Source organism: Channa argus, chromosome 12 (assembly GCF_033026475.1).
Source record: "Channa argus isolate prfri chromosome 12, Channa argus male v1.0, whole genome shotgun sequence".
Lineage (NCBI taxonomy): Eukaryota > Metazoa > Chordata > Actinopteri > Anabantiformes > Channidae > Channa > Channa argus.
This window is the reverse complement of record NC_090208.1, coordinates 5289477-5312027: the sequence shown is the minus strand read 5'-3', so window position 1 is coordinate 5312027 and position 22551 is coordinate 5289477. Positions and strand designations below refer to the sequence as shown.

The following is a 22551-nucleotide window of genomic DNA, read 5'->3' as shown; positions in this document are numbered from 1 at the left end:
ATCCCATCTGTTGCATTGCCACCATCTTCTGGTTTTAATTTCTCCCTACAAATACTATAATCTCATATTCTTGAGATCAGGTCTGTTCTATTTTTAAAAAATTGAATCCTGCACCTCTGCATCGATTATTTGGATCCAGTTTGTCGTTTAAAAAAAACAAAATGACTAAAATCCACAACAAAAACAACAATCACACACACACACACACAAACACACACACACACACACACACACACACACACACACACACACACACACACACACACACACACACACACACACACAATCACCTCACAGTGAGATTCAGAGCAGTTTAGCGTCTCCTTCAGTCTGAGGGTAACATGTAGGAGGAGTGGGGTCCTTTTCCCACTTTGTGGCCAGGGGCTCATATTCTCATAATCTGTCCATGGCTCAGATTGTTAACGTCCACCATGGACATCTGGTCAAGAATGAAATAGACACTTTAAGCCTTTATCCAATCAAACTATAGTGAGTGTGATCTATGATACAGAAATAAACAGATTAAACAGATGAAATGTAATAACTACTTTTTATTGCTATTTCTCCCATGATCCAGCAGAGGGCGCTCAATGACTCAATGACTGGGTCTTTGTTGATTAGATCTACAGTAAATCCATGACTTTACCCAGACGGTGGATCTGAAAATCAATAAAAACTTGGCTCACATTGTTTATTATGTCTTTGTGTATTTCAGAATAAAACTGTGTGTCAGTGCATTGAAAACTTAATTAAAGATGCTCTTGTGTCTCCTCAAGCTTTGCCTCTCAATACTCAGAACAAAATAAAAGACTTAGGGACGTCTTTCAACATGGACGTCTGGATCCAGGTGGAAATGACTTTGCCTTGTTACAGCTGCTCTCTGCTCTGACAGAAACAAAATGAAGCACAACCAGAAAAATATCTACACATTAATAATAAGAATGAATGCACCCTTTGTTTGTTGTTGTTCAGATGGTTTTTTTCTGGATGTGAAACCAGTCTCCTGTAATCACTCACCTGATGTTATGTGAGCTGACTAATGTGACTTGTTACCTGTGGAGCTGTTACCTGACTCATCCAGCAGGTGGCAGCACATCTTCATAACAGTTCAGTCAGAGCAGCTTCAGTCATCAGATGAAAGCTGTCAGTTTCTGAAAGTTCACCAAGACTCATTGAAAACGTTGTAAAGCCTTAAAATTCAGTAACTTAACATTTATTACAAAATGAACTGGAGCCAATGAAGAGAGGCTACAACCAGGGGTCACATTTTCTTGTACTTGTACAAATGCTTTGCAGTAATCAAGCCTGGAACAAGTAAAAGGATGCAGTGTTTATGCAACATCAATAAAGCAACAAATGAGTGGAAGCTGAACTTCATAAGTGAGTTGAAGTGTGTACAACTAAACAGGTTTTACTGACTTTAGTGATTCCAACTGTCAGTAAGAGATTTCTGCACCAGGTCACAGGAGTCAGAATCCACATTTTTCTCTCTGTCCAAACAGGTATTTTTTGTTATTGAATCATGTCTTTCGTTTTTTGCAGTTCTGCTTGCTCAAAGTTGTGATGGTGTCTGCTTTGACTCAACTACGTGTTATTATTGAAGAGACTGAAGTTCACAAGTTGATCCTACCAAATGGAAGCTCTGTGGACGAAGGTTTGGCAGCTGCACAGGATCATTTTCAACTCCGAGGGAATTTTACTGTTATGTACATGGACAAAGATTTTGATAACCAGTTTTTCACTCTAACCTCAACAGATGTGGTTAAAGACAAAGGCACAATCAAACTAGTTCAAGCAGAAGCTTCTGTCACTCTCACACTGACCTCCATCAATGAGGCTACTGCTTCTTCCTCTCCTGTGTCACTGGATCAGTGTTTCCAGGATGAGAGTCCCTCCGTTAGTTCATCCAACACCATCATTCTCCCACTGCCCCGAGTATCGTTGGGGCCAACTAATTTTGTGATAACCACCTTTTCATATGATTCTGAAATCCCCCTTCAAGAAGGGAATGTGATGGCTCATTCCTTCAAAAACCAAACTTCAACTCTGACATACTTGAGAAACTTGCTGATTCCACTACACTGCCTTTCCTCCCGGTCTACAAATACAGGCAGTTGTAGAAGCTCTGAATAAAAAACATCTCTGCCTAAGGGAGACTGGAACCTCATTTTCAGGCACGTATGGGTGGCAGCAACGTCTTAAATACAACATGGCTAATTACCGCTCTAAAATGAGAAGAGGACCTGAAGTACCGTGTCCTGAGATTGATATCAGCTCCTAGAAAAGGAAACATCCTGGTGAGAAATATCCAGCCAAAGAGAGCAGAAGTTAACTACCTTCCTCCACATCCGAATGGAGAAACTAGGAACAGTTTAGAGGTGGAAAGACAGGAGCTTCTTAATGAGCTAAAGAAGAAGAACAACACTAAGACGTTCTCCTATCGAAGGCTTGAGGTCGTCAGTGCTCATCCAGCTGCTGATGAGTTCAAGGAGAGATGATCTGCTTTGTTTTGTGAAGCTGAGGTATTTAATTTTTTAAACCCTTAAAAATGTCACATGCTCCAGTGAGAAGTCACATCATTTTGATATTACTGTATATAATAAGGACCACTGCTTCTTGTTTAACACATGAACAAACAACCCTGAAACACGTCCCTGTAATAGTTAAACTAGGGTGTCAAATTTCTTGTTTCTCTTTCTGAGTCTATGATTCGGCTTGCATCTGCTCATTCATTACGTCTTTAATATATGTGTGGTTTAAATCTTAATTTTGCACAAGACTATTGGCCCATTGTCTCACATTGTACCTTTGTCTTTGAATCTTTTGTCAAGTCAGATAAAGGAGGAGTTTAGGAGAATAACTACAGTTTCCCTGGAGCAGAGCTTCATGTACATGTACTGTACTTGATCACTACACACCAAAACTTACTGCCCTGATGAAGGCTAAGGGAGGTGTTTTGGGGAACAAGCTGAGGCCATTCCCAGACAGGCTGAGGGTATGTTGTTGTTGTTTTTTTACCAAGGAGGTGGAACTACTGTCTCCCTTTATCAAACACACACACACTCCGTAATGCATAGTCATATGCAGCAAGAATTGTTGCACTCAGAAGCTTCTCTGTCCCTGTATACTTCATCTTCATCTTGTCCTCAAATCACTGCACTTTGTGATTATTCATTATGTATGAATAATGGTTAAGTATTGATTATTTTGTTCATAGAAGCAAAACATTGAGATGAGACGTGAAGCTGTTATCCGCAGCCTCATCCTGTACATTGGTGAGAAAGAAGAGAAACTTTTTGAAGATTGCCTGGTAAAAGCAACAATTGTTCCCATTTTGAACACACAATTTATTTGAATGCGTTCTCATTAAGTAAGAGAGGAAAGCAGACAAAGGTGTCTGCTCAAATGATATGTTAAAAAAGCCAACATTTTATCATCTCAACAATTCCAGTGATTCAAAATTAATTGTGCTCTGAAAAGTGTTAAAGTCATAGATTTTCCAGGCAACATAAAGTTACAGGGGCTACACTTTGTGGAGTGCAACCATCTTGTCACAGGCTCTACAACTGATTCGGTTGCTGTTAAAAAAAAAAAAAAAAATGGAGTTTTAGTGATATTGTGTTCAGCATCAACCACTAAGACACTTTGAATTATTCAAGAAATTCTATTTTTGTTACTCAATGTAATTGTCTTAACTTTAATTGTATGCAGGAGGACAGCTGCAGCGATGCCACATCCTCAAGATCCTGATCTTCCATGGTGCTGATGAAGAGCATCTAGTGCATGTTTCAATCTATCTTGAAGGCAAGGAGATGTTGCCAGGATAAAAGGTTTTAATAGCACATTTAAAGGGCACAAATCCAGAATGCTGGTTTGCAGTTGCATCAGGCCTTAAGGTTTTTTTAGTTATTAAATATTTGAGACTATTTCAGACCTGTTATGGATCTATTTGTATTTGTGATATATCATACTAAATGTTTTGCGCCTTGTGTTTAAGAAACATTGCACATTTGAAATGAAACGTACAGTGATTTTATCAGGTTTAATTTTAGTTTTATTTAAAAGCAGATACTCAAATGAGCTGGTTTTTCTAATACCAATCAGTCACCATTCTATACCAGTGCAGGTATTTAGCTTTGTTGACTGAGGAGTCAAGCTGCATGTTCCATAGGGCTGCTCAGATTTCACTTGTTTGAAAGGACTCTGAACCAAGGGAAATGGTCGTCCTTCCAAATGTTCAGAGGTTGTACTAAAGGCAACTTGAAATAGTGAATCAGCAGTTGTTATCCATTTAAGTTTTGTGATACATGTTGATAAAGTGCATACAGAAAGTTTTTACATTTATTTGATAACACACATATCAAAATACAATTTGCAACATTTACATAATTAATACAACTTTATAAAATCTACATATTTCCTTCATAAGAATAAATGGTAAGATTGTTTTCGTGATAATTTTGCTCCCATTTATAAAAAAAATCATTGATTTTACTTGAAAATTCTCTCTCTCTATATATATATCTTATCTCTTAAATATAATTAACATTTACTTATTATCTTCATTTGTGTAAAGTTTAGTATTAAGTATATTTTACTTGATCCTGACAAGTATGCTGTACTTCATATTGCAGCAGTACAATTTACTTAAAAACTGTAACTGCAAATTATTACGAGGATTTAAAGTAAAGTAATTTTATTCAGTGCAGTATTTTCCGTTTCAGTCTGGTTGTTTCTGCCTGTTGTTCTGCTCATTTTACACATGTGTAACACATGTTTGTTCAGGAGGACGTTGCTATGAATTGTTACATTTTTTAAAGATCAATGTTCCAACAACAAGCACAACAACTGACAGACCAACTACCAGTCCAACATGTCCATGCTTTCCTCTGTCCTTGCTTTCTCCATCTTCAGTGTCTCCACCTGAGTCTGTGACTGTCAGGGTGGTGATTGACTGAGGTGATGTGGATGTGTTGCGGTTTCTAACATAACACTCATATGTTCCAGCATCACTGATGGTGACGTTCTTCACAATCACAGAAACATCTCCATCCTTCATCTGTGGATGTCTCAGCTTCACTCGATTCTTAAAAGATGGATGCCAGAAGTCTTCAGACCCATGTCTGCAGATAAAGACGTCTTCCTCCAGATCCTGTCTCCTCCACTCTAACTGTTTGATGTCTCCACCTCTGTGATCCAGACACTGAAGAGTAACATCATCTCCAGTCTTCACTGTGATCTGTTGTTGGTCTGAACAAAAACCATAAAATCCAGATCAAAACACAAAGTAAACATCAGCAAAACAGTTGATGAGGTCAAATTCTCACAGCTGTAAAGTCACAACTTGGATCAACGCAGTTTGTTGATGATGTGGAAAAATCCTGACCAACAGTGATGTGGAAGCAGCTGCACTTCAAACTCACCTGAGTCTTTAACCTTCAGGTGGACGATGCTGATGAGCTGAGGACTGTTTCCTTTTAGTCCAACATAACACTCGTATGTTCCAGTGTCTTTGATGTTGACTTTCTTCAGAATCACAGAAACGTCTTCGTCCCTCATCTGTGGATCTCTGAGCTCCACTCGACCATGAAAAGATGGATGCTGGTAGTTTTTATATATAAGATCATCTCTGAAGAAGAAGACAGAACCTTCTGATACCAGATCAGGTCTGATCCACTCTACAAATACGATGTCAGCACCTCCAGGACCCTGACACAGAAGAAGGACGTCTTCTCCAGGTTGGACTGTTTTCAATTGTGGGTCAGAATTAAAACAGAAAAAAACATAATTAATAACAGCACAAATTTGATCCATGTTGTTTTTAAGTGTTAACTTTGTAACATTAGGGCCAAAACATGTGTTCTGCTTTGTTCTTGTCGTCACCAAACAGTCAAACAGTCAAGATCTTTCCTTCTTTTTAATATCAGTTTACTAATTTGACTTTCTCTCTTCTTTCTACTAATCAGTAATTGAAATATAAAAATCAGACAGCACTAACATAACTCGATCATGCACAGTGTTAATAACTATATTTATAGTTTCATAAGTAAATTACATCACAGGTTTCAAACACGAAAGGTGTTTTTTTTTTATTCAGCAGCGGTGAATTGGTAGCTGCTCTGAAGCGGAGGTAAATGTAAAATAATATGTTGAGCGCAGTAACACTTCGTTCATGCTGCGTGTGGAGATAAAGTAAAAATCATTCTGGTCTCTTTGGTCACACAATGAAACGTTTATTTAGCAAAAGAACAGCTTTGTCGGCTCTGTCCATCCGACACGGTCAGTCATAACGTGACAACAGTTTTCTTCTTCTCATCCCTAAAAAGTGTTTACCGTAATACAGGTAAAGAGAAGGTACAGAACATTTTGGGTGTAACACTACCGTATACAATGAGTAAAGAGCGCATATGATGTACAGACCTCAATATAATATCTCCCACAATCCATATTACGTGCGTTCTGCTCTGCGTGCACGAGCTGGAATTTTGCATTGACGAGAATAAAAAAGTTTGTTATCAGGGGACGGAAGTGATTAGTTCACTGAGACAACAGAGTTAATCATCGACAAAGAGGCGCGTGTTTCAAAAAATAAACACATCCAGCATGAATTTCTCTTTATTCTACAGCACAATAAAAAGAAATAACCATAAATTAGTGGTGGAGAAAATGACCCTTTATCAATATAAAATGTCTCAGTGTCTTGAAGCGTTTGACAGTTAGAAATAGTGACACGTGCTGCCAAATCTTCGATACAGATAAATACAGAAACATGTATAGAAGAAAAGATGGGATTATGCTGCCACCTTTGTCATTTTGGTCAATAAAGTCTGCACAATGAAATCATATCATTTGACACGTTCCAACTGTGAATGAGCAGAATGAGAATCAGATCTGATGTTCAACATTAAAGCGACACGTTTCTTTCAAAGCTTTGAAAGAAAAGACAGAAGAACAGAGAAGATCAGTCAGCACAAGTCAAACAGCCTCGCAGGACGTTTTCATCATATTCAAGCCCGATCCGATCCGCTTACCTTCAGAAGCTGAACATTTCCCCCAAAATGTGAGGAGACAAACTAAGAAGATCCTTCTGGACTCACGCATCTTTTTCTTCTGCTTTTCTTTTTTCAATTTCGTTACCCACCGAAATAACAGAGGCGTTGTCAATAGTGTAACTAAAATAGCTTGTGGCGGTGTTTTTAATTTCTTCTTCTTCTTCTTCGAGGTTTTATGTCAGCCGACATCCCATCTGTCGCATTGCCGCCATCTTCTGGTTTCAATCTCTCACTACAAATACTATAATGTCATATTCCTGAGATCAGGTTTATTCTATTCTAAAACTGAACATTGGACCTCTACATTTATTATTTGGATCCAGTTTGTCCTTTAAAAAAACAAACTGACTAAAATCAACAACAAAATTAGACATAACTAAGGGGGTAACATGTAGGAGGAGTGGGGTCCTTTTCCCATTATGTGGACAGGGGCTCATATTCTCATAATCTGTCCAAGGCTCAGATTGTTAACATCCACCATGGACATCTGGTCAAGAATGAAATAGACACTTTAAGCCTTTATCCAATCAAACTATAGTGAGTGTGATCTATGATACAGAAATAAACAGATTAAACAGATGAAATGTAATTACTACTTTTTATTGCTATTTCTCCCATGATCCAGCAGAGGGCGCTCAATGACTCAATGACTGGGTCTTTGTTGATTAGATCTACAGTAAATTTATGACTTTACCCAGACGGTGGATCTGAAAATCAATAAAAACTTGGCTCACATTGTTTATTATCTCTTTGTGTATTTCAGAATAAAACTGTGTGTCAGTACACTGAAAACTTAATTAAAGATGCTCTTGTGTCTCCTCAAGCTTTGCCTCTCAATACTCAGAGCAAAATAAAAGACTTAGGGACGTCTTTCAACATGGACGACTGGAACCAGGTGGAAATGACTTTGCCTTGTTACAGCTGCTCTCTGCTCTGACAGAAAAAAAATGAAGCACAACCAGAAAACTATATACACATTAATAATAAGAATGAATGCACCCTTTGTTTGTTCTTCTGCCTCTCAGCAGTTTTTGTTCATTTCAATGTTGAAATTGTCATGTAAACCACAGTCATCCACACAGTTGACCTGGGAAGGAAGCTGTCAGTTTCTGAAAGTTCACCAAGAGTCATTGAAAACGTTGTAAAGCCTTAAACAAGTCTTTAAGATAAATGATAAAAATGGGATGATGAATGTTTCCTGGCTCTTATACTAACATGTAACTGTTGTACATGAACAAAACAAACTGCTGTAGTTTTCAGTTGTGACACAGTGAGGGAAAACAGGAGTCACCCTGCAGGTAACAACACTGATCAAATATCTTCTCATCAGACTTTCACTGACTTGTGTTCATGTTTTACTGATGCTTTAGCATCACTGAAGGTAAACTATCCCATAATTTATGCACTTAATAGATTAAAACTGTTATTAGAACTATTCCATCATTTGTGGAATAGATTTTAAAGCCTTAAAAACTAAATTCACTAACTTAACATCTATAACAAAATGAACTGGAAGCCAATGAAGAGAGGCTACAACCAGGGGTCACATTTTCTTGTACTTGTACAAATGCTTTGCAGTAATCAAGCCTGGAACAAGTAACAGCATGCAGTGTTTCTGCAACATCAATAAAGCAACAAATGAGTGGAAGCTGAACTTCATAAGTGAGTTGAAGTGTGTACAGCTAAACAGGTTTTACTGACTTTAGTGATTCCAACTGTCAGTAAGAGATTTCTGCACCAGGTCACAGGAGTCAGAATCCACATTCCTCTCTCTGTCCAAACAGGTATTTAAATATTTTGGCCATGTGAACAGCGAGAATGATGACAACACAAGAAAAATCTGTGTTTGGTGGGTTTGAATTGTATTGAACTGTTTTAACACCTGCTTTCAATAATAACACATTTCTTTACAAAAATAAAAATGTTAAAATATACAGCTACTAAAATAACTGCAGATGAAGATGTTTTCTATCAGTCAACACTTCATCTGCTGGTTAATCAGAAGACAATTTGTGATTTAATGTAGTGACTCTAAACTTTCACTTAGTGAAACAAGTCATAACAAGTATGAGGAATTTTTCTAGCTACAGCTGCTACAACCAGTTCCTGATGAGAAACACTGAATCTAACATGTTACTGGTTTGTAAAATAATTAAATGTAAATGACACATTACATACAAACATACAGCAAACAGGGAAATGTTCACATCAGTCATCAGAAAACAGTCACTAAATACTAAATACTGACTAAATGTGGGTAAATGTGCTGCACTTCCCAATGAAGTCACTATCTTCATCCTGTTTGATACACTGAGGGTCTCAGACACTGAAGCCCAGTTTCAGCCAACGACTTCCTGCTGTCCAGTATTGTTAGTTCCAGCTTGTCTGTGCAGAGTTTAAATGTCCTCCCTGAGCTTGTGTGGGTTCCCTCCAGTTTGCTCCCACAGTCCAAACACATGCATGTTAGGTTAACTGGTGACTCTAAATTGCCTGAGGTGTGAATGTGAGTCGAGACACAGCCAGTCAAGTCATAAAGTTTGAGAGACACACACATAAAATGTGTCAATAATAAGAAAAAGTCCTGTTGTTTCTCTGTGTTGTCCTGGTCACTGCAGAAACAGATCTGAAACGTTTTAAATGTGTATCAAACGTTTGTTCAGGAGGACGTTGGTGTTAATTGTGACCTTAACGTTTTCTAAAGATCACTAATCCAACAACTACAGCAATAACAACAAGCAGACCAGCAACTGACAGACCAGCTATCAGTCCAACATGTCCATCGTTGTCTCCTCCATTCTTAGTGTGTCCAGCTTCACCACCTGTGAGAAGAGAATGAGATGTGAGGTGTCAGGTAGGTGATGAATCCATTTCCTCTTCAAACTCCTGTCAGACAATGGTCCCAGTGCAAGAATATTGTTGTTTGCTTTTTTCCACCTCTCAGACTTTTCTCTGTGACTCTTGTTTGAGCCAGATTCACCACATTGTCTTAACTGTAATCTTGTTTTGTCAGACTGATTATTGACATCAGAGCCTGTATCACAAAGCCAGTTCATCTGATTCTGGCTGAACCACTGAATAACAGGTGTGACAAAGGTGGTTATTAACAGATTCCAAGTAGCCTGAGTTTTCCTGTTGGGCTTAGAGCATGTTCATGTGAAAGAAGCACAGTTGTTATTTAAAGGCAACTACTTTAACAGAGTCAAATAGTCTCTGAAGACCATAAACAGAAAGATGTTGTGAACGTGTCAGCTGCTGTAACACACATCAAGAGGGTCTATTCACTAAACTATAACATAACATCATCATAATGTGGTGAACACAATATAAATTTAGCACAGAGTTTGTTATAAAGCCTGCAACATATGTCACTAGCAATCAGCCACATCATTAACACCACTCTGTGCTTCTTTTATAAAACCATGAGATGATTTTGATCAACATATTATGAACAAATGATGCTGTTGTGTGAACCAGCTGTCAGCACATAAAGTGGTCACATTCAGTGACATTGATGAAACCACCAGTGTTGTGTTTGTGTGTGATCAGTGTGTATGTTCTCCCACTACAGAGAATGGTTTGTTTCCACCACATGTTCAGATGTTGTACAAGAAGTATCAGAAAATCCTCAACAGTTTCTTTGTGTTTCAGAGAGTCTCTCACAGCTGGATGATCATATTACTTAAGTGGAAACATCACTTATACATTTACTAAAACACTTTTTTTTTGTGTACTTCTACTTAAGTATAGCTTTTGAGTACTTCATCCACCACTGCTGAGCTGATGAAACAGTGAGTAAAAAAACAAATCACAGAAATGAGACCTAGAAAACCGACATCAGACCTTAAACAGTCTGTGTTTCAATGACTTCCAGCTGTGTCCAAACACTTTACCTGACAGTTTTTCTCCCTCAAGATACACAGTGGAGACACACACACACACAGAGACAGGAACCATTGGTGTTATTGGTGTTAGCCGCCATCTAACTAAACCACAGTGCATCAACAAAGATTGCAAATAGTCTTTGTTGGGTCTACAGCTGTGTCCCCCTTTTCTTTGTCCTCATGCTGAAAAACCAAACTTCGGCCACACGGCTTCCTCAGTTCCACCTCCTTCTGTGTTTTAATAATCAGTTAACAAGTAAAAGTCAGAGTCACTCAATCAAGCCTGTGACGTCCTCTAGTGTTAAGAAAAATAAATTACAACTTCAAGTTGTGTGAGTCTCAGTTTGACTTTATATTGTGATCCATTGATCAATTATATGATTCTTATTGTCACATTTTCATTTCAAAATATCATGTTACTGTGCATCGTCCAACATGTTCTGTTCTGTACTGTATCATGAATCAGGTTGAACTGAGTCTTTCTAACTTCACTAAACCTGACAATGTTCTGATAGAAATGTTTCAGTTATAATACAGAAATGTTTAATGTCAACCTGATGCTGCGACTGGAGTTTTGACAATCTGAGTTTAACATCATTAATGTATAAGTGAAAGTAGAACATGTGGAGTCTCAGAGGAAGTGTTCTGGATACTTTACTGTTTCTGACATTGTAGCTCCCTTTCAAAAGTTTAACACATGGATCATGTTGGATCAGATCAGAAGTGATGTTCTGTGGTGACATCATCATCTCATCATCATGATCATCATCTAATCCCTGATCAGCCCGTGTGGGTGAGGTCATCACCATAGAGACACACAGGTGATTTCCTACAGTCAGATTTAGATTTAAAAAAAAAAGTAGAAAATATATCAACTGGAATGATTGATTGATGAATGAAAGATACAGAGTGTTACCTGTGGGTCTGTGTCGATATAAAGACACCATGAGGAGAGTGGAGATGACGTATGGACAGAACACCACTAGGGGGAGGACCAGTCTGAATACAAGATTGGGGGAAGAGGAGATAGAGGACAGGGTTGATTTAAGGGGTGTGGTAGATGGAGGTGGTGTTGTGGGTTGTTCTGTAGAGAGAATCACCTGTTCAGGTGAACATGTGGATGAAATAAGTGTTGAAATCAAAGTGAAGCTCCTGACCTGTGACGTAGATCCAGCTGGGTGGAGACTCTCCATGACTGCTGATGTGACACTTGTAGAGGCCTTCATCAGACTTGGTAACATGGTGGATGGTCATGTGACCTGTAGGCTCAGTCCTGATGAGGGAGCCATCTTTATAGAAATCAGCTGGGAGCTTGGAGGGAGGCCTCTTTGTTTGACAGTGCAGAGAGACATCAGCTGAGAGAAGCTGGGACTCACAATTAGATGAGCTGAAAGGTATTTAAGAGTTAAAAACATTGTCCATTGTGCTGTTTGAGTTATATTTTTAACATAATATGGACTAATTTGTTTTCGAATACAGAAGGTGAAGTGATGCAGCTCTACAAATTGCAGAAAATACTGAACAAAGGTTTGCAGAACACACACAGTGCCAATAAACAGCTAACAACCAGCTAACTCACCAAAATTGGACAGTAGATGTAGAAAAATGCTGCTTGGTCTAATAAGTCTTGATTTGTGTTGAACATTCAGAGGATTGGGTCAGATTTTGGTGTCAACAACATGAAAATATGGATCCATCCTGCTTTGCTGATGGTTTAATAGTGTGGTGGAAACAGTGTGCACTGAAATGGCCTCCACAGTCATCAGGCCTTAATCCAGTACAGCACCTCTGGCACCTTTGGGATGTAGTGCAATGGGAGATTCACATTATGCACGTGCAGCCGCCAAATCTACAGCAACTGCATGATGGTATCATATCTCTAAGGACAGTTTTCAAATAAAGCATGTAACACACAGTGGGACACAGCCCGAGTGAGAAGCGTCCTCACGCTTGATTCCAGTGCACAGTGTACAGGAGGCACCACATGGTGGAAAAGTTTAGGCTGTGGGAAACAGTTCTGTTTACAGCAGATCAGAGCCAAGCAGTGTGCTGGACACATGGGCTCACACATAATATGGACATTGTACTAGGGGGCTTGCAGAATAAAGTCCAGATAATGTTGGTAGTGTCTCACTCGGACATTTACATTGTCACTGTCACTCTAGACAACAGGAGAATTTCTGGATTCCAGTGCATGTGTGAAAAGGGCTTTTGTTAGAGGTTCCATTACATTAGGATTAAAACATGAATAAAAATACAAATGTAACACAGAAAAACTGTTGAATTCCCCACAATGTAGCAAACAGCATCACTTAGTAAATGAAAATCCTCCATATCCACCTTTGAGTTTTACATTTTAAATTTGAGTTCTGTGTCCAGCAGGTGGCAGAAGATGCTGCTCGTCTGCACAGGACACAGCAGAAGAGCAGGTTCAGGTTTTGCTTGGTCTGTATTAACACTTCTTGCACATGTGTGAGTTTCATCATGCAAGGTGGGGGTGACACTTTATATTACACCTACAAGCTGGTGTGAATATTTTGTGCGTTAGAACAAGTACAGGAAACTGCTGTTACAAAGCTAAGACATGTGCATTTGGGGGTCAGCATGTGAGATTGTACTTTTTAGATGTTATTGTACATAATTACAAAGTACAAATAGAGTAACTGCTCTTTAATAACAGTTACAATGTGATATGAAATAAAACCAAACTACTGTACATGTGGTTCCATGTTGATTAAATGAAACAATATACTAAACATGTAGCTTGTACTTGAGTGAGTTAGTATTTTACTGACTGACTGTTTAGTATTTTAAACATATCCTGTAAAACTAAACTACTTTATAGTTACAGCTATAAAGACACGTTCTTCTAAATCTTCCAGCAACAACCACGATGTAGAACAGCAAACTATATTAGAATAAATAATAATTACAATTATTTCTTTTTTTAGAAACACTTTATTCCTGCCTGAATGGTGTAATGAAAAATGATTAGTATCAATAATAAACAATTTTACACAAAGTTATTAAATGAGTAGTAAACAGGTATTAAAAGTAGAATTGCAGTTTATTTATAGATGTTCAGACCAATACTCCCATTGCTGCAGCTCATCTACAAACCAACAACAGCCTGACGGTTAATAAAAGTACAGGAACTAAAAAAATTAAACACAAAATGCCGGAAAGTTCTTAATCAAATTGGTTAAGTGGATTTATTAGAGATTTAAAAATGGAATAATGATATAAAATTATGAGAACAAACAACCAAACATGTAAATAGTTTGAAAGAATATATGTGTCTGGTGGGAGGAGCTGTGTGAACCAGTTGCAGGCAGCAGGTCTGTGTCAGTGATCAGACTAAAGGTGTGAAGGTGTCGATGTTGACCTCACTGAAGAGTAGTTGTTCTCACTGTTGAGTAAACTGCAGCTGGATCAGTCTCTGCAAAATAAGATACAGATCACATTACTTTAAGTACTACAGCTGATACCAGTACTGTTAGTTCATTTACTGCTCTGCTACATTAGGATTCATTTTCTTATAGAGATTTGAAAAGTTCAAGTTTTTTCTTTTTTAACACCTCTGATGCTGCACGACATTTTGTGACAAGCATTTGACACATTTAACCACATTACAAAGTGTCATCAGCTGAAGCAGAACATGCAGTGAGAAACCAAACCAGCTTCAGGTCAGAGCTCACTTCAAGCAGCAGGAGGAAGTGAAAAACTAAACAACTATAATGTTAAAGTTTGAGATTCGAGGTGCAGAAAGCACAAAGCCTTGGATCTGTCTTTGTCCAAAACCAACTAAAAACACATCAGTGAGCCCTATTTGTACTGGATCACATGTTCCTGTATCACCATGAACACACACCCTTGTTCTATTCACTCAGTTCCACATTCACAGTCCTGCTGATCGATCGGCTGCTGAAAATAGTTCTGTGGAAACTCTCAACTTCCTCCTGTTTGATACAATCTGCAGTAGCTGTTTTAGGAAATTGCTGAGAGAATGTTGAAGTCAAACACATTTTAAGATTAAAAGAGACGTGATTAGCCCCAGAATGAACATTTACAGAGTAGCTCTTCAACTCGTACGTTGGTTGGTAGGCAGCTTCTCTACCAACAAAGACTGTCTGTACTTCATATGTTACTCAACAATCATGTTGCTTTTGGTCACTTCAGTGAAGTTAAGTGTCTATAAGAAAAGTAGTGAATGGTACAAACTACTGTTAGTGCCGTGTTCCACTGTAGTGATGATTATAATAATAGTATTAAAACAACGGGAACATATTATAAAAATAAGAGATGCACAACACCAGTGACATAATAGTCGTCATGGTAGCAGCACATCTGAATCCCAAAGTTCACATTTAGTAGCAGCATGGAGTCACTGCACAAACATTGGACCAATGGAGAAACAGTTTTATTACTGTGCAAATTTCTCCAATTTGCAGATTAGCTTGAGTGACATCCAGGAGAAAGATTCTTCCTACAGTCAAAGAACAGGAGCTACATTCTACTTTACATCAGTTTGGACGGGGAGAGACAGTGTCTGAAAGCTGCAATGTTCAAGACATTGTCACATGATAAAGAGACACTGTTGATCTGGAGCAATGTAATGGGGAAGTGCAGAGTGAGCTACAGCTAATTTTAACAGCTATGAAAACAGTTTCTGGACAAGACACTGAACCACTAACAGCCCATTCCCATCCCCAGCTGTGCAGTGGTTCAATTTGGTTGATGAAGTGGAAGTAACGTTGGATGCTGTGGTGGAGGAGTTTTCTAAAATGGACCAAAAGAAAAAAATCTAATTGGAAAATATTTCATGCTCACTTATGACCAGATAATGCAGAAACTTGCTGAGCTCAATCCAGAAAACTCCAGAGAGTCAGTTGATTTTTCTCTTGCTCACCTGTGACGTAGATCCAGCTGGGTGGAGACTCTCCATGACCATTGTTTGTGGTTGTAGGTTTTTCTGTGGAAAGAATCGAACTGTTCAGGTGAACATGTGGATGAAATAAGTGTTGAAATCAAAGTGAAGCTCCTGACCTGTGACGTAGATCCAGCTGGGTGGAGACTCTCCATGACTGCTGATGTTACACTTGTAGAGGCCTTCATCAGACTTGGTAACATGGTGGATGGTCATGTGACCTGTAGGCTCAGTCCTGATGAGGGAGCCATCTTTATAGAAATCAGCTGGGAGCTTGGAGGGAGGCCTCTTTGTTTGACAGTGCAGAGAGACATCATGTCCCTCCATCACAGGGAGGACAGGACTCTGCAGGATCACTGCTCCACCTCAACACAGAGACAAACTACAGCATTTCATCCATTTCCACACAGCTTCATCAACACTAACTCCACAGTCTTAAAATGAAATTATTAAATGAAATAGTCCAAAGACAATAAATAAATAAAATCATAATTTTGAACATGAACACATTTTAAATATAATTTTAAATACAAACATTACCATCCAGTCCTAATGTAGCTTGTGCAGTAACTGATTGTGGAAGCTTCTAACCGTTAACAGCGTTTTAGAACTTTTATTAAAAAGAGAACAAATGATCATTGTGAAACATCAGTTCCTGCATTTTGTGAGGCCCAAACACAAACAGCTAAGCTGAAGCCTAAAACCCAAGTCTGAACTTTGACTAAAGCTCCACTTCAGTGACCTCAAGACAAATGTCTTTACTTTGGAAAAATATAAGATTATAACATTTCTATAAGAAAGAAATGCACTTCACAGAAAATATAGAGGATGCTCCACTTGGTAGTTGCAGCACTTTAATCTTTTTGATTTGATAACATCAGTCACTGTTTTACATTAAATAAAAATCTGCATTTTGTATTTTACTGGACTCAGTGACAACAATGTGTTTATACACTAAACGGATGATTTTCATGTAATGTGCATCATTCTGTTTATAATATATGTTAATAATTCTGTAAATTATTCAAGAAGTCAGATTATAAATATTGATTTGCAGAAAGGCATCACTGGCTCAAATAGTTAACATGTGTGATGGTAACAACTGAGAGACATCAGACTGTCCTCAGCTCAATGATGTTGTTCAGATCTTAAGGAAACAAATGTGTCACTGACATCTACAGTTAACACAGATGGTGGATCAGAAAATAATAAATCCAAACTTGGCTCTAACATAACTTCTGTTTTATCTCTTTTGTGTTTTTCAGTATCAAACTTTTGTGCTTTGCTGCAGTTTCAGATCATCTGATCAGCTGCAGCATCCGATCACCCACAGGTTTCCAACAAAGATAAAAGACATCAGTGAAGCTCTCATCAATCATCACTCGTCCACCCTGAGAGCAAAATAAGAGGCTTTGAGACGTCCTTCAACGTGCAGGACTGAACAACTTGAGACGTGAGTGAGGATCGAGGAACAGGTGGATCAATTCAGAAGTGATGCTGCATGGTGACTCCAGTGATGACATCATCATAGTCATCAGCCAATCCCTGAGTTGGGGTGGGCGAGGTTGTCACCATGGAGACGGGCAGGTGATTTCCTACAGTCAGAGGAGAAAAGAAAGAGAAGCAGTTAATGTATCAACAGTTAAAACATGAAAAATTCTGTTAGACACAACTGTGACTGACGAGTGTTACCTGTGGGTCTGTGTCCATATAAAGACACCATGAGGAGCGTGGAGATCAAGTATGGACAGAACACCACCAGGTGGAGGACCATTGTTATCACAAGCTGAAGGGAAGTGAAGGATGGAGGTGGCGATGACGTAAAGGTGGTGGAGGTGGGTGAAGATGTGGTTGTAGGTTTTTCTGTAGAGAGAATCACCTGTTCAGGTGAACATGTGGATGAAATAAGTGTTGAAATCAAAGTGAAGCTCCTGACCTGTGACGTAGATCCAGCTGGGTGGAGACTCTCCATGACTGCTGATGTGACACTTGTAGAGGCCTTCATCAGACTTGGTAACATGGTGGATGGTCATGTGACCTGTAGGCTCAGTCCTGATGAGGGAGCCATCTTTATAGAAATCAGCTGGGAGCTTGGAGGAGTTCTTCATTGCACAGCGCAGAGAGACATCATGTCCCTCCATCACAGGGAGGACAGGACTCTGCAGGATCACTGCTCCACCTCAAGACAGAGACAAACTACAGCATTTCATCCATTTCCACACAGCTTCATCAACACTAACTCCACAGTCTGATCTTACCAGTGACATTGATGTAAACGCTGTTACTGGTTGATCCGTCTCTGGACTCACACCAGTAAACTCCCCTGTCCAATGAGACGATGTTGATTATACACAAAAACCTATTTGGTTTTCCCCATCCATCTCCACACTGTAGCATGGTGTCTATAGTTGTGTTTCTCCTCACTGTCCATTCAGTAGAGCTGTCGACGTCCTCACAGGTCACATTAAAGGACTGATCCTCAAAGAACTGAGCACTGTTGGGATTCACAGTCAGATGAACTGTGAGAGTTTCAGTGCATTTGAGGAAAAATGGTAGAAAGTAACAATAATCAGACCAACAACAATGTCATACAGTAGTATTAGCAGTATATAGAAAGTATTTGGTCTTAAGTGTCCACTGAGTAACAGTCCATGAAAATACTTGTAGTTTTCATTAACTTATAAAGAGGAAGTTTAGCAGTGTTTCAGATTCAACGACTGCACCTCTAAACACCCCTCTGTCAAGCTCCTGAAGTTTGCGGACGACACCACACTGATCGGCCTCATCCAGGACGGTGACGAGTCGGCTTACAGACTGGAGGTGGAACAGCTGGCCGTCTGGTGCGGCCTTAACAACCTGGAGCTCAACATGCTCAAGACAGTGGAGATGATCGTAGACTTCAGGAGAACCCCCCCTGCTCTCCCCCCACTCACCATCATGGACAGCACTGTGACTACAGTGGAGTCATTCAGGTTCCTGGGCACCACTATCTCCCAGGACCTGAAGTGGGACATTCACATTGACTCCATTGTGAAAAAGGCCCAGCAGAGGTTGTACTTTCTTCACCAGCTGAAGAAGTTCAACCTTCCACAGGAGCTGCTGAAACAGTTTTCCTCTGCAATCATAGAATCCATCCTCTGCACTGCTATATCTGTCTGGTTCAGCTCAGCTACCCAGTCTGATCTCAGAAGACTACGGAGGGTAGTCCGGACTGCTGAGGGAATCATTGGTATAGCCCTCCCCAGTCTCCAAGAACTGTACTTATCCAGAGTGAGGAAAAGGGCAAAGAAGATCACTCTGGACCCCTCACATCCAGCACACTCCCTGTTTGAACTGTTGCCTTCTGGTCTACGCTACAGAGCCCTGAGTACCAGAACGACCAGACACAGGAACAGTTTCTTCCCTCAGGCAATCACCCTCATGAACACTTGACCATCACAGAACACATAACACTATTGCACATAAGCTAATTAAAATTCATACTCATTTACTTTTCAAGTTGCACACATTACTACTGAGTTCACATTTGTCAATTTTACATTTTGTTTAGCTTTTTGCATTTATCTTTATATTGTATATTATATTGTATATTATATTATTGTATTGTATTGTATTTGTTCTTGTATTGTCACTGTCATTCTGTTGCACTGTGAAGCTTTGTCATCAAAACAAATTCCTAGTATGTGTAAACATGCCTGGCAATAAAGTTCATTCTGATTCTGATTCTGATTCAAGTTACTTTATAAAACAACATGTTTTCATTATGTGTATTGACTCCATTCATTTTAACTAGTTCATTAAAAGTTAGCATCTGTTCTACATGTGCAGAGTGAACTTAAGCTGCATCTTTACTCTTTTTGTTTACAATAATACCCAAGTGTCTTCATGGACTCTTGGTTTACAGCCAATATTTAACAATCCAAAGCCAATTTCTTTTTAACTATTGTTCCCTTAGAAATCCCATCACTACACTTTGCTCTCACTTGCAGAATATTGTCCATATAGGCTCAGAGAAACCAATAAGAGTTCAGAGTAAACATACTATATGTGTAATACACACATTTTTCTTCATGTGTAAAATCAGCAGTTTGACCATTTAACAGCTGATGAATATTGGATGACAAATGTACCAACCTTGGTTTGTTGAGCCCCACAGCAGTGAAGTCACAACTACACAAACACAAAGAGAAAAGACAGTCGGCTATTTTGGAGATTTGCATGTAGAGTATTTACTTACAGTAACATTTCATTAAATATGGATGTGAATGTAATAAGTGGGTTTACAGACAATAGGGTGAATATTTACATGGTTGTTTGAGATCAACAGTATAAAGCCAGTAAATAGATAATAAATCAATAAATATTGAATACGACTTTAAATTAAACTAAGTCTTTGTAAAATCTTTATGTGATGTTGTCTCAGCGTGTTTTTAATTTTTTTTTATTTTTACAAATTATATATTTATACTTACTATATTTCATCTATTTTTGTCCTTTCACCTTACCCCGTGAGTTCAGTTATTTTAAATCTGATTTCATGTTTGATACCATAACCTTTTCTGTCATGTTGTGCTGTATCTCATCACCACTACTTTTATGAAGTTCAGCATAGATTTAACAAATACAGACTGTACTTACAGAGTAGCAGCTGGATACATCGTTGGTCCATTGTACAACTTGATGAGACGTCTGCACTTAGTTTGGTAACAGCTGCTTTACCCGCTTCCTTCCTTTTAGTCGGTGAGAAGTTGATGTGATGTCTCCAGCAGACGACAGTAAAGAACCACCCCAGACATACTGACATCACTACTTATATAAACCAATCAGGTAAAACATTATGACCAGCTGTGCAGTCTGATACAGTGGCTCTGCCATGAGTTCTACTTTTACAAGCTTATGATTTCTCAGCTTTTAGGTTAAAACTGTCAGAAAGGTGATAATTATTGAGGTCAAAGTGGGTCGTGGAGTTCTACTGCAGTGCATGATAAGAAGAGGTGGTTCTAATGTTCTAACACCACATTCATTTTAAATAGTTTGGCCAGAACATAGTTTAAGAATAACAATAAAAACAAAACCATACGTGTCTAAAATAAACTAAAACTACTGACAGTTCACTATTATTCAATATTAATTAATTACTAATGAGGCCCCTGAACTGAACAAAACCACCCATGGAACTGTTCCCTGTGTCAACCAGCAGGTGGCAGAACTGGATAATAGCAGTTCTATGTGAGTTCAGCTGATAGCAGCTGTCTTCATCTGTTTCCTGCACATACAGGACAAATTTGTTGGTACAAACCATGTTTTTCTAAAATAACATTAAACCCACTAAATCCAGAAAGTATCATTCTTTTTATCAAAGAAATCAAACTCTGACTTTGCTTTTGATTTTTAATTGAAAAACAACCACAGTACAGGGTCAGAGGCCTGGACCGGACAGCTGTGCCAAATGAAAGAACATCTGTCTGCACCTAACTGGATAGAAAAACAAGGTCCAGCCTCTTACCACTAAACAATTTCTCAAAAGGACGTCAAAACTAGTGCCCACACAAAAGCACATGGCCAAGATGGCAGCAAACAAAAGAAAGCCTCCAGACCAGGCCTGCAACTTTTCCAACTGTCTTCAAACAGTGGTGGCCCTGAACACACATCTGTCCTCTTCACAAAGCCAGAGCCCCTCACACACAGTCTCTCAACCTTTTATAGACTCTGGATGCTGATTGGCTCCCATCAATACAAACGAGCCAAAATGGTGGAATCCTGCTAAAGTACACTGCCCCCTATGTCCCTGACACGAAACAATGATCACATTACAATAAAGAGGATTGTTACAAAAGTTACTAATAAAGCAGAAATTGTTTGCGTCTCACTCAAAAACCTTTAGAACCGACTGTCTCTGCACTGCTGCCATGTTTAGTGTGTCTGGGTCACAGGAGAATTTGCCAGCATCTCTACACATTCACTTATGGAAAACACACAAATGTCTTGTTTCACACTGATGAAAACAAACTGTTCGGGAGATTTGATCATCAACATCAACAACACATTAAAATCTAGAATAGAGTTCAAAACCCTCCTCCTTACATACAAAGCTCTTAATGGTCAAGCTCCATCATATTTAAAAGATCTCATAGTTCTGTATCGCCCGATTAGACCACTTCGATCCCAAAATACAGGCCTACTTGTGGTTCCCAGAGTTTGCAAAAGTAGAATGGGAGGCAGAGCCTTTAGCTATCAAGCTCCTCTCCTGTGGAACCAGCTTCCAATCCAAATTCGGGGAGCAGACACCCTCTCTACTTTTAAGACTAGGCTTAAAACCTTCCTTTTTGATAAAGCTTATAGTTAAACTGCTCACTCAACCTGAACTAGCTTTTCTCTATACATTTACTTGTCACTACTGTATACCATTAATTCTATATCCTACAACCTGCACGATGCTTTGTTGTTGCTTTTTTGTTGTTTTGTTGTTGCTTTTCTTGTTGTTTTGTTGTTGCTTTTTGTTGTTGCTTTTTTGTTGTTTTGTTGTTGCTTTTCGTTGTTGCTTTTCGTTGCTCTTTTCTTTTCTTTCTCCACTTTCCACTCACCCCAACCGGTCAAGGCAGATGGCCGCCCACCCTGAGCCTGGTTCTGCTGGAGGTTTCTCCCATTAAAGGGAGTTTTTCCTCTCCACTGTTGCCTAGGGCTTGCTCAA

At 39.0% G+C, this 22551-nt stretch overlaps 2 protein-coding genes across 4 annotated transcripts; both read right to left on the bottom strand.

Annotated features, from left to right (window-relative positions):
- Positions 1-4100: 4100 nt before the first annotated feature.
- LOC137137837 (signal-regulatory protein beta-2-like) lies at positions 4101-7196 on the bottom strand. The gene is made up of 3 exons (XM_067524581.1): positions 7032-7196; positions 5424-5744; positions 4101-5250 (listed from the first exon to the last, which is right to left on the bottom strand). The coding sequence occupies exons 1-3, from the start codon at positions 7099-7101 to the stop codon at positions 4796-4798; spliced, it is 846 nt and encodes a 281-aa protein (XP_067380682.1). The 5' UTR covers positions 7102-7196; the 3' UTR covers positions 4101-4795.
- A 6686-nt stretch (positions 7197-13882) lies between these two features.
- Positions 13883-21919, bottom strand: LOC137137820 (high affinity immunoglobulin epsilon receptor subunit alpha-like). Of its 3 annotated transcripts, none has more exons than XR_010915781.1 (6): positions 20499-21919; positions 19995-20030; positions 18119-18379; positions 17797-18039; positions 14805-15712; positions 13883-14372 (listed from the first exon to the last, which is right to left on the bottom strand). XR_010915781.1 is itself a non-coding variant. In XM_067524517.1 (6 exons), exons 1-6 carry the CDS (start codon positions 20662-20664, stop codon positions 14320-14322), a joined length of 822 nt encoding a protein of 273 aa, XP_067380618.1. In that variant the 5' UTR covers positions 20665-21910; the 3' UTR covers positions 13885-14319. The 3 variants fall into 3 exon arrangements, 2 of the variants coding, with proteins under 2 accessions (XP_067380618.1, XP_067380617.1); XM_067524517.1 differs by lacking the exon at positions 14805-15712 and adding an exon at positions 15843-15905 and having other exon boundaries at positions 13885-14372; positions 20499-21910; XM_067524516.1 differs by lacking the exons at positions 13883-14372; positions 14805-15712 and adding exons at positions 15980-17455; positions 17553-17723 and having other exon boundaries at positions 20499-21914.
- Positions 21920-22551: the final 632 nt, after the last annotated feature.

Bases quoted from the DNA above. Each gene is read 5' to 3' on its own strand.
- LOC137137820 (XM_067524516.1), bottom strand. From the start codon at position 20,664: ATGTCAGTATGTCTGGGGTGGTTCTTTACTGTCGTCTGCTGGAGACAT. The intron at 18,380-19,994 runs GTTGGTACATTT...AAACTCTCACAG, and splicing joins GTGGGGCTCAACAAACCAAG to TTCATCTGACTGTGAATCCC. The intron at 18,040-18,118 runs GTAAGATCAGAC...CTCTGTCTTGAG, and splicing joins CGTTTACATCAATGTCACTG to GTGGAGCAGTGATCCTGCAG.
- LOC137137837 (XM_067524581.1), bottom strand. From the start codon at position 7,101: ATGCGTGAGTCCAGAAGGATCTTCTTAGTTTGTCTCCTCACATTTTGG. The intron at 5,745-7,031 runs GTAAGCGGATCG...AATTGAAAACAG, and splicing joins GAAATGTTCAGCTTCTGAAG to TCCAACCTGGAGAAGACGTC. The intron at 5,251-5,423 runs GTGAGTTTGAAG...GTTTTTGTTCAG, and splicing joins CCTGAAGGTTAAAGACTCAG to ACCAACAACAGATCACAGTG.